Source organism: Poromitra crassiceps, assembly GCF_964638095.1.
Source record: "Poromitra crassiceps genome assembly, chromosome: 13".
NCBI lineage: Eukaryota > Metazoa > Chordata > Actinopteri > Beryciformes > Melamphaidae > Poromitra > Poromitra crassiceps.
In genome coordinates, this window is record NC_139644.1 from 25,170,473 (window position 1) to 25,187,737 (window position 17,265).

The 17,265-nt window shown below is 43.1% G+C and overlaps 1 protein-coding gene across 2 annotated transcripts; it reads left to right on the forward strand.

The window, feature by feature from the left end:
• The first annotated feature begins 1,405 nt into the window (after positions 1-1,405).
• limd2 (LIM domain containing 2) lies at positions 1,406-17,153 on the forward strand. Of its 2 annotated transcripts, none has more exons than XM_083649552.1 (4): positions 1,406-1,590; positions 13,596-13,640; positions 13,890-14,026; positions 14,128-17,153. In XM_083649552.1, exons 1-4 carry the CDS (start codon positions 1,501-1,503, stop codon positions 14,273-14,275), a joined length of 420 nt encoding a protein of 139 aa, XP_083505678.1. In that variant the 5' UTR covers positions 1,406-1,500; the 3' UTR covers positions 14,276-17,153. The 2 variants fall into 2 exon arrangements, with proteins under 2 accessions (XP_083505678.1, XP_083505677.1); XM_083649551.1 differs by lacking the exon at positions 1,406-1,590 and adding an exon at positions 7,980-8,108.
• The last annotated feature ends 112 nt before the right edge of the window (positions 17,154-17,265 follow it).

The following is a 17,265-nucleotide window of genomic DNA, read 5'->3' on the forward strand; positions in this document are numbered from 1 at the left end:
AAAGGCTAGATCTATGAAGAACATGTCATCATTACTGTGCTGTGGGTTTACAATGACAAACTAAATTTCTCCCTATAGGTCAGGGATACTCAACTTGCTTTGCCACTTTCGTGAAATGATAGAAGGCGAGGGGCCAGTTAATAAACAAACAATATACATTTTTCTGTAGCGGATTGTAGGTTTTTGGGGTGTCAGCCGGAGATTAGGCTGACAGTGTTGTGCACACCGGATAGTTAGTTAGGTTAAGTTAGTTGGGTTAAGTACATACATAAGTGCCTGGGTAGCGAGCAGATGGCGGTATTTGACAATTTAGCAGCTAAATCATAGATTATTGAAAGATATTCCATATTCCAGACTGAAATGCTATAACAGAAGTATTGGCCAGAATGACATGAACATTTATTGGACACTTATTCAGCGGATATCTTGCATGTTGCGTTCAGGTGCACTGTAAAAAAAAAAAAAAAAAAAAAAAAATTTTTTTTTTTTTTTTGGTCAACATCTTATTGTGGCGGTCCAAATATTATTGTGGCGGCCCGCCACAAATTCCTTTATGTATGGGAAACACATAACCTATTTTACCGACCCACTAAGTGGCGACAGTGCTCTCCAGACGAGAGAAAGCCGAGCAAAAACAGCAGGAAAAAGCGTGAGGAAACCATTCTGATGAAAATGGTTTGGCGAAAACGCTTTCGCGCTGGGAGCTGGCGCACAACGGTGGGAGATTCCAAAAATAGACTCTGGGTGCAACACACTTTGAAACACACAGCAGAAAGCCCAGAATCGCACGCAGCTTCATCCCAGCTCACAACAAACGAACGAGCCCGATCCAGACTCGCCCGACGAGCGGGCGCCAGGCAGCACAGACAGGCAGCAGAGACTCGCCTGTGACACACGCTGCCCAAGTTACAGAGGGGGCCCCCCAAGCTACCCTAGCTTGGGGGGCCCCCTCTGTAACTTGGGTCTGGAGCCGGACCTGCATTGTCCTGATTGTCTTTATGAAATTTTAAATTACAAAAACAAATAATATATGTTGTATTCACTCTTCAATGCAGTAGCTCTCTAATAATGGAATGGCGCAGAATAATTTGTTGGCCTTGCCTTGAATAAAATGAAAACCTTGGTATTTGGAGGAGAGAGGTGGGGGAGATGCTGCGTTCAAGTGCTCCTCATACGCTTCTATTCCTAGAGGCATGACAACTAAAAGTGAAATAAAACGGAAAATAGACAGACACTCAACACTACGTTCAGTACGTTGTTCAATAGACTGGTGGTTGTACAGGAGCGTTCCAGTCATAATTACGATATTTCCGACAGCGAGTGAACGCGTCAGAAGACGAGAAGAACCAATAGCGTGCAACATCCTGCTGAGGAAAAACGGGCTGTTGAAAAAAACAGAGACGAGACCAGAGGAGGCAGAGAGATAGAGCCAAGCCGGTGGCACTGTGGCAAGCAGCTCCTCTACAACAAAGCATCGCAGAAAAGCCACGGGGGAAACGAATGAGAGAGAGCAAATATCCGCCTCTCCACGCATTGAGTGAACGAACCCCGCGTTGGCATTCAGTTGATCCCGGACAAGAAGCACAGATGGTGAGTGTGTTTTTCCTCGTTTGTTCCTGCAGCCTCCCCTCCCTCTCCTCTCCTCTCCTCTCCTCTCCTCTCCTCTCTCTGCTTTTTGTGATGAGGTGAGGTGATGTCGGTGATGTCGGTCCACTCGCTAACAGCTAGGTTAGCTCGCCAGGAGGCTCTTTTAGCCACGGTATTAATATTAGCTGTAAATGGCAGTGTTCAGGCAAAGTAGAATGAAATACGTTTTTTGTTTTTTATGTTAAGAGCATTTAAACGCCGCCGACACGTTCATCGAAATGCTTGCTAGCAGCGCGCCCCCTGGTTTTAATCTCTATTAGTTAGCTTCCTTGCTAATGAAACAAGGTGATTTAATCTGCCTCATAACTTGGATGCAAGATTTATCCGCCCAATTGTAATAGCTCCAATCCCGCGAAAGAAAAGAAAAACCATCCCCTTGTCTGTTTCACCCTCTCAACAGATTTGTCAATTGATTATTGCTGTTATAGTCGTGGCGTGATTTATTGTGTTGGATTCCCTTGGCTGAGTAACGTTGCAGTTGCCAACCATCACAGTTGAATGTGGTTGTTGGCTGAGAAATGTGATTGTCCTGGTGTAACGCTACAGCCTGCTGTGGTCTGCAGACAGTGTTACATAAAGGTCTGTGGCAAAGCAGGTCCATACAACAGCTAGGGAAGTAGCCTATTATAGCAGGGATTCCCAGATGTGTTCCCCTCCTGGCCCCTAGCTAAACATGCATAAGGACGGCCACAGACCCCATTTGATAAGATTCTATACTGAGGCACCCACCCTCAATCTGAGATTTTAGTTGCTGATATGATTTAGAACAGAACTACTCGTGGTTTACAGTACTGTGTAATCCTTTGATAAAATGATGCTGTGAAATCCCTATAAAAACAGACATTCCTATGTCAATCTCTCTTTCTCCTAATTTAAAATGAAATCATAATAAAATTAAACTATACCTCCTTTTGCTGCGGACCACCTGGAATCCCCTCATGTGCCTGCGGGCCACACTTTGGGAACCAGCAGCCTGTTGTAAATGTTGTGTGCATCGCTGCTGCCTGTGTTCGCTGCTGTGAACTCGCTGACACCACTGCTGAGTTTGCCAGTGTAATAGTGAGTGAATGAATGACTGGATTAAACCTCTGGGTGAATGACAGCGGCATTAGGCTATAACTCTACACTGGGGGGGGGAAAGAAAGCATGCGTTTCGCTTTTTAGACCCGCTTCTTCCCCCGTGTTTGTGATGTTAAGCAGTTTACTAACCTCTCTGCGGTCTGCTCAAACCACTTTTTTATCCATGCAAGACACCACATCTACAGCAGCCTGTATAATCATAGCCCTGGCATATGGTGACAAGGCTTAAGTAAGTTGTATGGTCATTTTCATGGATCTGTCACTGTGCTGCGTGTCTGTAATTTCAGCCCAGCGTTGACAGCACAGATTGACACCCTGGTCTCTAGGCTGATTTTTGTCAATACTCTATCGGATTTGAGAGGCTCAGCTACTACAACTTGACTGACTTACACGCCCCAAAAAAGCATACATACAAAACATAGGGATCCAGACAATGCTGCAGTGAGGACGTATAGCATTTATTTTGTGTGGCCATATGTTCTCCTGTCAAACAATGATCATTAATGGCACAAAAACCCGATTTGTTGCGGTCGTCAGAAGCACCATATGTTGGGGAGGAGATGCTTCCTCATAGTCAGATGTGTGCAGCAATAATAAATAGGTCGCCAGCAGGTCCAGGCCACAGAGTTGCAGACAAAAATGTACAGATGACTGGTTTCCACTACCTGCATGACTGCCCCCTCCTTTCCGCATTCCCCATGTTGTTTTACTGTATAGAGCAGGGGTTTTCTAATGGGAGGGGTTTTCTAGTGGGAGGCGGGCCTCGTCACGGGGGCTACAAGCAGTTTCAGGGGAGGCTCAGTGAATAGAAGTGAAAATGAGATCACACAGTAGAATAGCCTAAATGTGTGTGATTTTGTTAAAGAGATAATTCAGGGATGCAGTAGTTGCTTTGTCTGTGGGGAGGCCCACAGTATCAGACTTTGAAAACCCCTGGTATAGAGGTTGTAGGATCAGCATTGATGATGAGTGAAACGTTTTCATGCTGGTTGTGTGAAAGGCAAGACAGAAAGATTTCAGACCAGAAAAAATGTACTAGATTGTTTCATCTCAAGATGTATTCATGCTTCAAAGAGATGTGGTTAGTCTTTTTGGGGAAGGGCTGGTGACATTTGCCAATGTGTCTTCTTTCGTTTCCTTTATGTAGTTTATCAAGGTTTGCTGTACATGAACTTTACTGTCTGGAAGTTGATGACTTGGTTCCTCGTGAACACAGCACCCACTGTCGCAGCTGAATGGACACAAATCCTGTATCATACCCTCACATCTATGCCAGCCTGTCAGCTGTGTGAAGAAGAGGTCATTATTTTCCAGTCATTGAACAATTGTCTAATTGTCAGTTCCACACATATTGTCGAGCGCTCGCAAATTCACCCTATAAAAGCATTAACTGTTGACTGGAAGAAGATGATTTGTGAGTGTGCTTTGTTCTTGCGTTCTTTGTAAACCTGTATTTAAGCGTTCTGACTCAGGCCGTGGCATGTGACTTTGTCCTTTCACTTTCATTTGTCTCATTTAAAAGGCTGTTGTCATTTCTCTGACATGCTGCAATGCAACTCTGCTGAAGATCAGATCATGAGGTTCAAATACACTACCAGCCCAGCAATGAATCATTCTCTGTAAGACGGCATAATTTAATGATTGTCAATTTGTTTCCTGTAGAGGAATACAAGAGACTTCATTCACATGGCGGTATCAGATTCATCCAGACTGTTAGTACAATCCAAACTCCTCTGCCTTTTTGTATAATGTGGGCTGGAATAGGAGCCTGTCAAATATAACATTCTGTCTTGTTGTAAAATCACTCAATATTTGGACTGTGACGACGACCGTTTATTCATATATTATTGCTTCCTTGGATGCGCTGATTTGGAAAATTTATATAAATTAACATAGATAGATAGATAGATAGATATTAACATTGCTGTTATAGCCGATAGCCAATATTTACTCATGTCGATATGATCTGTATAAAAATGAGTTTATGATAATCAAATTTTTGAAAAACACATTAAAACACTGTGAATTTGAACAAGTAATATCTTTCTTTGAGATGCATCATGCAGAGCAGGTGCGCTTCCTCTGATTCCCTCCTTGGCTGTGGGTGCTCAGCTACAGAAGATACTTGATGCTCTGATGAAGGCACCATGCCAAAATGTGTTTAGCCTTGAATTAAAAAAAAGTGAGTGAATCTGAGCAAAGTGTTGCATTTAAATTTTTGTAGTGCTGTTATTTGTTATTTGTGGATTTCTTCTACCAATATCTTGCTTTGTTTCCAAAACATTTGGCAAAGCCCATAAATCATAGATGTACTGCATATCGATACAGGGTTACTGCATGCATACCCATATATTATTAAGTGACTAACGATATGATTGCCGGTATGATTGCCGATAATATTGTGCATACCTGCCTGCTGCTTCCTCTCTCTGGCTAGTGGCTACAGTATCTGCACTGATCAAATGTTGGCTGTCCATTTAGAAAAGACCACAGGGAGACTTTTCCCACAGGTCTCAACATCATCAGTCAACAGCAGAGACGTCTGAAGAGTATTTTGCTGTGGGAAGTCTCCCTACTAGAACTCAAACCACCCACATTAGTCTTGGACATGGCTTCTCAAGAAGTCCCAGAATAAAGTTTACAACGCTCATTGTCAATTTAATTTTCCTTTGTTCCTCCAGTGGAACCTGAGGTAAAGATGGCAGGTGTCTTCACCCGCAATCAAGGAACCTTCATTGTCTGATGTAAATAGGCTGGAATAGCAGAGCAGATATATTTGCATGTGATTTTTTCTCTCTCCTAGACGGGATGGGGCATGTTGTCCTGAATTCCAATCCCTGAGCAGACTTCTGCTTGTGAAATGCTCCCTCTCCTCCCATGTCTGTGATAACATCTGATCAGTCGTAGCGCTGAAGACTGTTGAACTTGAGTTCCTTCAGGTGTCAGAAGATATCAGTGGCACCTCTCTCTCGCTGCGTTCCTGCATGTTCAAGTCAATGCAAGTTCTGGGTCTTCAGCACATTCTTTGACAGGCCATCACTGGTTTGTTCTTTGTAATTTTATGAAGAGAGCATAAACACATTCCTCTTCAACATCGGCTTCACAGAGTAAAAAAATCCAATTGCATTGTAGATTTGGAGAATAGGGCTGCAACAGACAATTATTTTAATTGTCGATTAATCTGTCGATTATTTTCTCGACTAATCGATTAGTCAAGTCTTCAACTCGCTTGGTCTATGCATCACCTTATGCAGCCCCGCCCACTTGACCCATTGTATCGCGACTTCCTGTTCAAAACACCGACTGTTTTATCTGCTCAAACTACCGGTAGTCTGACTCAAACCTAGTTTAATTATGTGTCAGACTAGGTTTATGAGTCACCTGGTCAAACCTAGTTTAACTCACATTATATAATGTGTCAGACTAGGTCTATGAGTCACAGGAATTGTAAATACAATCGGAACCTCTGATTGCATTTACACTTCCTGTTAGTCTCTCAAGCCAGACAGTCTCTTCTGAATAAGGTGAATAAAATGTCACAAAATGGTGAAAAATGTTGATCTCTTTTTCCCCAAAACCCCAAGATGACTTTACTTTACTTTACTTTATTGCATTTAGCAGACGCTTTTATACAAAGCCACTTACAAGATATTATGACAACCTCAAATGTCTTCTTTTGTCCTGACCAACAGTCCACAACCCAAAGATCATCAGTTTATTGTCATAGAAGACTAAAGAAACCAGAAAACAAAACATTCATATTTAAGAAGCTGGAAGAAGATCATTTTAGTATTGTTGTCTTAAAAAATTTGTCTCAATCATTAATCAATTATGAAAATACTAGTTGTCGATTAATTTTCTGTCGATCAATTAATCAACTAATTGTTGCAGCTCTATTGGAGACCATTATTTTTGGGCTCACTGGACAGAAATTAGATGCAATCAAATTTTCGATGTATTCTTGCAAGGGGGAACATAAACTCACTTTGCTTTGATTTGTGAATTAAACACTAGGGAAATGATCCGGCACTATATTTTAGTTTGACAGGGAGTGGACCCATATATGAAGTCCCAGGTTTTAATTGTGCAGCCTTGTCACTTGTCAGTATAGATATTGCAGTGAGGGGCAGACTGGAGTCCTGGGAGCAAAAGGCTGAGTGCTGCAGATTGAAAGTGAAAGTTCACGCTCACCATCTGACCTGGCAGTTTGCTTTTCAGAAACGCCACGTCTGTGTGAAAATGTGAGTGAAGTTTTTCCATCATCCAAAGACTGCAGTTCTCCTTTGTCAACTTCATGTTACTTTCAAACCCTCTATTTTGTCAGTCCTTCCGGTTTTCTTATTAACTTGCCTATACTTATGGTTTTCTTTCTTTGCATTTCACTAATCATCTCGATAGTTGTTTCACACCCAGTGCAGGCTCATGGCCCATCTTGAACCAGGACTTTGTGCTATTGCGCTGTATTAAAATAAGCATCAAACTCTTTGCTGCTGGCTGTCCTACTTTAAGATATCTTGTGAGGTTTCATCTTCGTCCTCCCAGCAAGTAGCCTCCCCAGACAGGAAGTGATAGCACACAAAGTATACATTGTACAAAAGGCCTTGTCCCTTTGTCATTGAGGAGAGGAAGTTGAAAAAGGGAAGAGCAGTAGCTTGGTGGACCATAACACTCCCAACACATCACCAATGATTGTGATTAGTCTGCAGTCTAGTCTGGTGAACGAGCCTTCATCTGCAGACTGAAGGACCAGTGTCCTATTTTCAGCTATTCTTTACCCAGTCGAGTGTCAAACCCTCACTTTATGCCTTTCTCAGCCTGGGGTAACTTAGCCCCTTTTCACACACACATTTGTTATCCTAGGTTAACCTAAACCCAGGGCTGTACGATGCACACTGCATTCTCTTAGCCCTGGGCTAAGATGGCCTCTGGACCCCGTGTTTAGAAGAAAAGCTGGGGTTAACCCTGAAAAATCGGGGCTAACCCTGCTCCAGAGCAGGGCCAGCTAGCCCAGCTAACGTTGGGGTTAGCACACTTTGGAATGTTCCAGGATTGTGCAAGTGTGAAAGCTTTCTCTAGCCTGGGGCTAAGGGAGCTGTTGTTAGCCCCAGGCTAAGAATCACTTAGCTCCAGCTAGTAGTGAAAAGCCCTATTGACATTTTCTATTGTGAGTTTATTGCATAACATTTCTTTGCCGTATTAGATTGTGTCGGTGCATGTTTTCCTCCCCAGGTATGTTTTTCACATAACCTGCTCAGTCTCTTCATGTTCAGAGAGAGATGGGAGATAACTGTCGGGGCAAGGCCGTGTCTCTACCCTGCAGCAGCTGTTTTCACTGTGGGACTGCTGCCTGTGCAGGACTAGACCAGAGAGCACAATCCAAGGTGCTATCTGCCAAAATATTTAACTTGATGCTCATGTCATGTTGCAACTTGAAACATTCCACTGTATGTATATACGTAGATTACGTACATATAAATGGGCTTATTAACACTGTTTTGATGTGTTTGAAGGATGAGGTGCTTGACATGCTTGACCCTCCCCCGGCGTCAAGTGATCAGACAATGAGCACAGTTCTAAAAATAAGGGATGAGAGAGTGGGAGTCTTGCTTGAATTAATGACCATACACGTTTGTTAACATAACACATCTCTTTCCTTATAGGGCTGACTGTACTACAGTGCGCTCTCAACGGTCTGTCTGTCTGTCTGTCTGTCCCACAGGCGAATGGAGGGGGTCGTTTTCGTTGTTAACTGTTCAGCAGCACTACAAAGACAAGATACTTCTTCCTCTTTGCACTCTTCATGGACACATTGAACCATTCCCCTCGTAATATTCCTGTGTTGTTGTAACCGTTCTAAATGGGTGCGATTTACGTCAGCTGATATCTCTTGTAAACACTTGAGATTTACGTCAGCTGATATCTCTTGTAAACAGTTGAGATTTTGACGAGAGGGGTCTGGTTTGTAGTTTTGGCGCCTGCTTTTGACTTCCACAGCTTTTATTTGTCTGAAGAGTGAAACTTCACTGTGACCTCTTGGGCTTAGCATGCACGCACACTTCATGTTAAGGGTGCAGGCTGATAATGCACACATGCTTTCTAAACTACGGCCTAGCATTCCCACTGCGTTACTTCATTCCCCGATTTGAACGCGTAAGCGTCGACTCCGGGGTCACTGGCTGACTTCTGCTGGTAGATGGGTGCTCTGTGCTCTGGTGGAGAAGGCAATGGGGTTTGTCACAGTAATGAGATTTGAGAGGATCCTCAGCAGATGAGTGTCAAGCCCTGATCTGTGCACTCCAACCCTTTAGCAATCAAAGCAACCCACAGAGGAAAGGAAACTGGCACTGTCCTGCAAAACGCTGCTGGATGGTTGCACGTTTAGCATGCACGTTTAGCATGCACGAGTGTGTGTGTGTGTGTGTGTGTGTGTGTGTGTGTGTGTGTGTGTGTGTGCACGAGTCTGCATGCACACACACATGCGCATGCAGGTGTTCTTAACATGAAAAGACAAGACTGGGCATGAGGGATTGATGGCGTTGGGTAAGAGTTGAACCTCTGTTGCAAGAGAGAGAGACTGATTTCCACACTTGTTTGTATGAAGGTGTTCTTTGTTTGGTAAGACACTCCAGCTTCACATACATTGGTTGGCATGTTAAATTGCAGCACAGTTGAACCATAGTGTTAACTGTGGTTAATTTCACGATTGCAAAACCTTCTTCTTGTAGAAGGAATCTCTTGCGCTACAGCCCCTCCACAAAGGGAGGTCGGTGCTCTGAATACTGGAAGAAGCGCTGCTCGCGTCGAAACGTTAGTTTTTGTACCTTATTAAATTGGTTTGCCAGTGATTTTGTGTGCTCCAGTCAATTCTACCTTTCCACCCTTCTCTTCTCCTTCTTCTTCGTCGTCGTCACATTGTGTGTACACACCTTGTTCCATACAGATAATGTCCTTGACCCCCCCCCCCCCCCCCCTCATCTGCGCAATCCTTGTATGCATCTTCTCTTTAGCCAATCAGGAGTGCTCTTGCCTTTCTTGTCTTGTCACTTGTCTGGTCTCGACATGGCTCATAATTGTGTTATTCCAGTCAGCAGCTAAACACTTACCCCCAGCGATGTTAGTAGTCATTCATTGGATGGAAGTCAGTTAGGCCGTCTCCGCTGGGAGTCTGCAAGACAGAGGAAGTCAGATGTGTCATCACAACTTCCTGCCACATTTGAGCTCCTCCGTGGCAATAGTGAAATTCTCATGTACAAATAAGGTAAAAGAAGACCGATGGCACAAGCTATTCTGGAGTCTTCCAGGATTTTGTGTGTGTGTTCATGGGGAATACGTGCCAACCCCTGTTATGGTAACTAATCCTGTTTTTTCTTTGTTTTTACTAGAAGGACATGGTCATTCTGTGCCCTCACTCAGATCAACATTTGCTGCAGTGCCTTTTTTGGCTACATTTATTTGACATGCAAAGACGAAGCTCTTATTGACCTAATTTCCATGGCCTCATAGCCTCCTGCTGAGCCAGACTTTTTCCACACACATATGGGGAGTTTACATGTACATGTTGCCTCTCGAGTTTTTCACAAAGTCAGTAAATAATTTTGAGTTGGGGAAAGGCATGTTGGCTCAGCGGTTGTTACGGTACAGGAAGTGGTGGTTGTATGCATTGTAGCATGCCGCCTGCGAGATAAGTGTGAGCGGTCTTGCTGCTAGCATAGGAGCAGATCTGAAGGAGACCCAGGGATGAGGAGGTTCAGGGACACTTTGGGATGGTGATTGCATCTACAGGAAGCTGCATGGCCACACTAACGAGATAATCATTTCAAAAGCATGGCTTCCTCTTCTCATGGATGCAGACAACACCCTCACTCTTCCTCTTGCTCAATTGTACATCAGTGCGTTAAGGCAAAAACTCAAGAATCATTTTGACAATTATAATATGGAAACGATGGGAAAAAATCTGATTCACATAAGCCGATGTTAAATCAGATTCACATAAGCCGATGTGAAGTACACATTCATGGGGCCCTATTTTATGCTCGGTGCAAGGCATTCTATTATCATTGCTAGTTTCTAGCTCAGAAAATTTAGATTTTGAGTGCTAGAAAAACTAGCAATGATAACGCCTTGGCTTGCACCGGGCGTAAGATAGGCCGGGCCCATGCTGTTTAATGCTTTGCTTATTACACAGTGCTGCTGGAATCTCTCTTAGATGAATCCAGACATGACATACAAAGGGCCCAGTGGCATTAATCTTGAGTGCAACATAATTGAATCATGGGCTTTGATCTCAACTGATCTTAACAGCTCAACATTTTTGAATGCGGGAGATGGGTGCACTTAGCCTAGCCTCTCCCACTAGTAGTTAGTTTCCATCACTGATGGTAGATCCATTCAGTTGTGCCATGAAAGCGTTACAGAGCTGCCAATGTGTAGATCAGCAGTTGTCTGTGATGTCTTGACTCACTGGAAGCAGGCTGCGGATAAGCTCTGCCATTGGTGCCGAGCCGACCATTTCAGTCGGAGCGAAGGGAGAGCCCTCTATCCGCTCTGCGAAACAACGCTAGCTAGCAACCTAGCCCCCTACAATGGCAAGTTTTAACAAAGATTTGGATTGTGCAATAAAGCAGGCCTGCTTGTACTTTCGGTGTAAAGATAACGGAAACATTTTCCCCCGCTATACCAGAGTGAGAGTAAGAGGAGCCAGACTCTCTCCTGCGCTGGTACAGGGCGAAACCATCGGAGATGGTCTGTCAAGCGATACTACTGATGTGGGGTTCTCCATCTCTTTACAAGTCTGGTAGAAATACCCCCCCCCCCCCCCACACACACACACTCCCTTCCTCCAGCTCCAGCCAACTGCCTTACAGCCAACTGCCTTACATAACAGGGTTTTAGCAGAGTCCGCAGTGGACTTTTCCCCTTCCTAAACAGAGGCGGCCCTTCTTCCCTGCACACTGGCTTTTCAGTGGCCGTTTCTATGTCCGCGTGTGAATGTGTCTCTCTGTCTGCTAATTAATTACCTGTTAGCCCTGCTTAAAGAGTCAAGACGTGGTCATGCATGTCGCTGCCAGGGAGAGACCGCCACAGTCCAGAGGGCAGATTCAGCCGTTAACACATCCTCCTCAGTGTGACACCTGGCTGGAGACTCAGGGAGCTTCTCTTTCTTGCTGACCTCATTGGTGCCTTGGGGAGGTTTTCATCTGCTCCACTCCTTTCATCTCCTCTTGAACGTTTGACCCACCTGCAGTTATGTGCTGACATCATGTGTTGGTCTACAGTGGGCCGCAGGGGAACTTGGTGACCTGTGTCACGGGGCGGGTCAGAGAAGTATAGAGTGAACCTATGTTGTAGGGTTGGGCGGTATCCTTTTTTTTAATACCTTTAAACCTTACCCAAATGTTACAGTATACGGTATTACAGTCGGATTAAAGTCACGTTAAAAAGTCGCATTGTAGGGCTTGGAGGGACTTGCGCTTTACTCGCGCTTGACTCTCTTCTAAATAGTCTTTTTTGACAGGTTATTTATTTGACAAATTACACATTGTTCACAAGTTCTGTCGTCACTGTCATAGCATCTTCAACCACACAGATGACACTCTTAAGGCTCTTAAGGCGTTCATTGCGCACATTGCACAGCAGAATTTCTTATGCGGTAATGAAAAGGATACCGTTGCTATTTTCAAATACCCTGCCTTATAAGGCATTGCCTTATTACCGCCCAACCCTACTATGTTGGCTCATGATTGTAGTAGGACAATGGACAAGATGAGTGATAGAGATGGTTCATGCGTTATGAACTTGCAAACTAATTAATTGAATCTGTTCAGCAAACCCCCTCACTCCACCTGGTTTCCCCTTCTGTCTGGCCTACTGTTCATTTCATCAATGAAAATCAAATTAAAGTATTCACCAAGAACCCATTATTAAAGATGAAAGAGGCTTTCAGCTGGCGGCGCCCACCGCTGCCAACCGTAGTAATATTTCACTTGAGGATGTCATACTTGTTGGCCTGTAGTGTACACATGGCTCACTAACAAGTCATATTAGCCAGTGAGTTTATGATGTGGAAGGCTGCTAGTGTGCTGTAATGTTGACCGTCCCCCAGCTCATCTCACATGACTAGACAGAAGGCACCTGATCCTCTCTCAGGGGGGCAGAGAGACAGATGGAGAGAATGGAAAGAGGTGGGGAGAGATCACATTGACAACATTGATGCACTGCTGAAAGAAATAAAAGGACAGTGGAGAAAGAAAGATATATATATATATACATTTCAATAGACCTTTATGGCATAGTATTACAATACAACAATACTGGTGTTGACAGTAATAGAAGATGCCAAATCATTCAGAACAATAGCCATTTTGCTTTTAGGAGCATTGTGCCAGCGTGCAGCGCTGTTCCAAAACGTGTCAACGTGTGTTGTTGCCTGGGAAACGCACATCCCATAATACAACTGTTCACATCGCATCCCATAACACTATGATGATACTTGGGATGCCATTGCGAACATAGGTGCGAACAGGTTAGCTAAAAGTTTAGCGTCGCCAGCGAGGGCCCCCAGCCCACCGTTGCGGTCGGGGTATGTTTCGAAACGTACCCCGGGGTACGTTTTTCAGGCCCTCCAGGCCTGAAAAATGTTAGGGGGAAACACTGATATATATATATATATATATATATATATATATATTCATATTCATATTCCCATCTATGTGAGGCGCTTCTATTGCTTGTAAGCTGATAGATAAGACACTGATCCTGTTGATTGCAATTACTATTTTCAGTTGCACTATCTAGTGGAGTCTGTGCGTATATTTGAATAAATGATTGTGTGTAAATGTTAGCTAATGGTTTTTCCTTTTCTTTTCCAGGACACCAGAAACGCCACTGAAGAGAAACCTGTCCAGCGATCTAAGGTAAATATGTGCCGTTTGCTGCACTTTGTTTACATTTTCACTACATTTCAAATTCACATTGCTGTATTCCTGTCCTCATGTCACGCTCTTAGTTTACATCAGCCTTTGATCTCAATGAAGAGCCAAGAAAGTCTTCCCGTGTTTGTCAGTCGTTTGTGAAATGCTATAGCTTTGATCTCTGTACGGATCTCGGCCTGGATCGCCGCCCGTTTGTAAGCAAGGTGTAAAACAGTATGTTTATGTGCTCAGTCCTTCAGCTTTAAGACTCAAAGGGAAGTGTGTGCGTCATGTGAGAAGACGGTGTACCCCATGGAGCGATTGGTTGCCAACAACCTGATCTTCCATTCCACCTGCTTCTGCTGCAAGCACTGCAACACCAAACTCAGGTGACTTTTCTGTTCCACTGTATTTCTGTCCACTTTCTTTCTCTTTCCTGACTCCATTTGTTTGTGATCTGACCCTTCAATCCTCTCTCTCTCCCCGGCAGCCTTGGCACCTACGCAGCTCTTTCGGGCGAATTTTACTGCAAACCCCATTTCCAGCAGCTCTTCAAAAGCAAAGGGAACTACGACGAGGGCTTCGGACGCAAACAGCACAAGGAGCTTTGGGCCTCCAAGGAGGCAGAGAACGTGTAATCGTGTCTGCCTGTGTCCCATCACTGCCCTGCCTCTTCTCCTCTCCTCCTCTTAACACCTCCTATACATCATGATCAACACATGCCTCATATTTTAGTTTTTTTGGGGGGGGAGGGGCGCTCTTAAAACTCCCATGCGCTCACTCGCTTTTTCCCACACCATCAAAACAGATACACACGCGTGCACAAACACCTAGGAAATGACTGGCCAGTCGTGATCCCATGTTAATTCAAATTTATTTTTTGGGATATGTTTTGATGTTTATTGATGTCTTTATTTTCTTAATTTTATCTTCCAATTTCCTGGAATTGGTTGTTGATTGTGACCAAACGCCTTCTCCCCCTGAATTTGCAGCCTTTCTTTTCTGCATAGGTAACACTGTATGCTCAGGCAGACATATCAGTAGAGGGGCTACAGAGCATCCACTTTTTGCAGTAGAGCATACACTCAGGTCAATTTTCAGAGGAGTTTGAATTGCAATGTTATCCAAGGATTTTTTAAATCATGTTTTATGTTAGCTTCACTCATTTTAACACAAACCCAAATTGAGATAATAGTCCTCAGTATTTTGACTTTTCAGTCAGAGGCAACTCTGTCATTTTGTCAGGTTTGAAATATTTGAGGAACAAACAGGGTACAACGTACTGTAAAATAACCGCACACATGGGCAATAGCTCACCTCATCACCACTTCTGTTTTCTTTGTTTTTCATTTTGGTTTTATTTGTTATTTTCCATTTCATCCCATGGATCGTTATTTTTTAATGACCTGTGTGACTTCTTTGGTTGTAACCTTGCATGTGGATGGGTATGAATGGGTCTTAATAGCCTTATCATCTTATGACTGTATTAATCTGTGTTGTGGATGATTTAAATGTGTCTCGTTTCATTTATGCATAGCATATCACTTTTAAAGTTCTGAGAAGCACTTCTTGCTCTGTGTGTTTGCTGGATTTGATTGATGTCATGGCATAAGTTGATCCTCTGAGCTTTTATGGTTGAAATGTTAATGGGTTTCTAAAGATTGTCATGTGTATAACTATCTGTACATAGAGCTGTAGTCTGTGATTCGTGAACATGCCACACTATATTATACTCTTGTCTTGCACATATGAACACGCATGATCACCAGGCAAGATGTTGATAATCACAAGGAAACCAAGGTCCTGTCTTTAACATCCGTTAACTCCAAGATGAAATGTGCTAGAGCTGGAAAAAATGTCTTTCTGACCCACAAGAGTCACAGATGGGGATGTTGCTGGACAGAGCGTAAGCTCGCAGGAAACCACAAAAGTGTCATTTCATCGTTCCAGGCTTGTGATGCTTTTTTATTTTATTTGTTGTCCCTGTGCGGTGTTTGAGTGTGTTCCTTAAGCCGGACAGTTGTTACAGAGACTTGGTATCAAATCGCTTCGCCTTTTCCATCACTCTTGTATGATTCCCCCAGTAAGCATGGACACGTTTCCCCTTTAACTAAATGCCTTCCTGTTCTTATCTCATGTCTTATTAGCTGAATGCTTCTTAGCACCAGGACCTATTCCTTATTATTGAGTTGAATTGAACATAGGTTGTTGAGGTATGGCTTGTCAGAGCTTTGGTCCCCTGTTGTGCTGCTGCACACAACGCTTAGTGCAGAGCCCCCCCTGCTGGGGAAGTGTGTTTATAGACTGAGAGGAAGACAAAGCAACTGTACCCTCGAACGTCTCTATAGCTTTTATTCAAAGTTTTGAATAATTAAGTTGCCTCAGTCTGTAGTGCAGCCGCTGCACTCCAGTCACTTTTAATTTTGATCTCATTTAATTGCAACACCTAAGAGAAATTAATCCAGTCAGACAAGATTTCCATGTCTTTTGTTCTTCACAAAGAATGAGTCTAAAGCCATTTTAAAATTTTCATTTTAGGAAATGTCGAAATACCACTGACTTGACTGACACTTGAATGACACAAAATACTTTTTGTGACTGAAGGTTTACTGTGAATTTGAGCATGCTGTGCAGAATAGAAAGCTAAACTTAAGAGAAAGATATTTGCTACTTTTTTAAAGAGAAGCCTTAGAAATTAATAGCTGACCTTATTGCTTTTTCAAACAAGACATTTGCTGAGTGCACAGATCCCGTTAACAAAAACTATCCTGATCTTGCCTTGTGAAAACCAGAACTGCTTATTCTACAGAGTCCCACTATTTAACATAGGATGACTTCATTCAACCAGCAGCCGTTTTTCTTATCTACCCACTTGATATCCACAGTGTAAATTACTTCTGTGACAATGTATTTTATATTTTCCTTCCTTCCAAGAATCATTTGAAACCAATAGTGTTGTATTTAGAAAGTGCACCATGTCCATACTGTCTTTGTCATTCTCTGTCCGCAGTGCGCCAAGGTACAACTGCAAAATCTGTGAATTGCAACTTGTATTTTAAGTGCAACAGAAAAGAGAAGGTACATTTTTCTACACTGGTGCCAAGAGGCTCAGGTGAATGACGTTTTTATCTGTTAAGTCTGTGAGTCATTTCATTTTGTGCTGAACTTGATGTGGACTTTTTAATTTTGGTTTTCAGTGCGGGTGTCACTGTTGTCATTGGGAAGTTTTAAATGTACGCTTCTTTAAAAAATGTAAATTATATTCCAGACTTGACCTGTGGATTGAGGTGGCCTTACAGCAAAAGGACGCGTTGGGCTGTGTCTGCTGTCTTTCTCCTCTCCTCCCTTCCCTCATAGCTCAGTTGTGTTATGGAAGTACAGCAATTTTAAAATGTAAGCGCCCTCTTTCTACAACAACACACACAATCATATTTGTGCATTTTCTTTGAGTTTTTATTTTGTTTTTGTTTTTGTTTTTTACATGCTTTTGGAAAAAAATAAAAATGCTGGTGTTGACTTATTGCAATTGTATTTATTGTTATTGTACACTGCTCAGAGATAAATGCTTTCATTCCCACAGGAGACGGTTGATGGTTGAGGGTTTTGTTATAGTAATTTGTTTGAATGA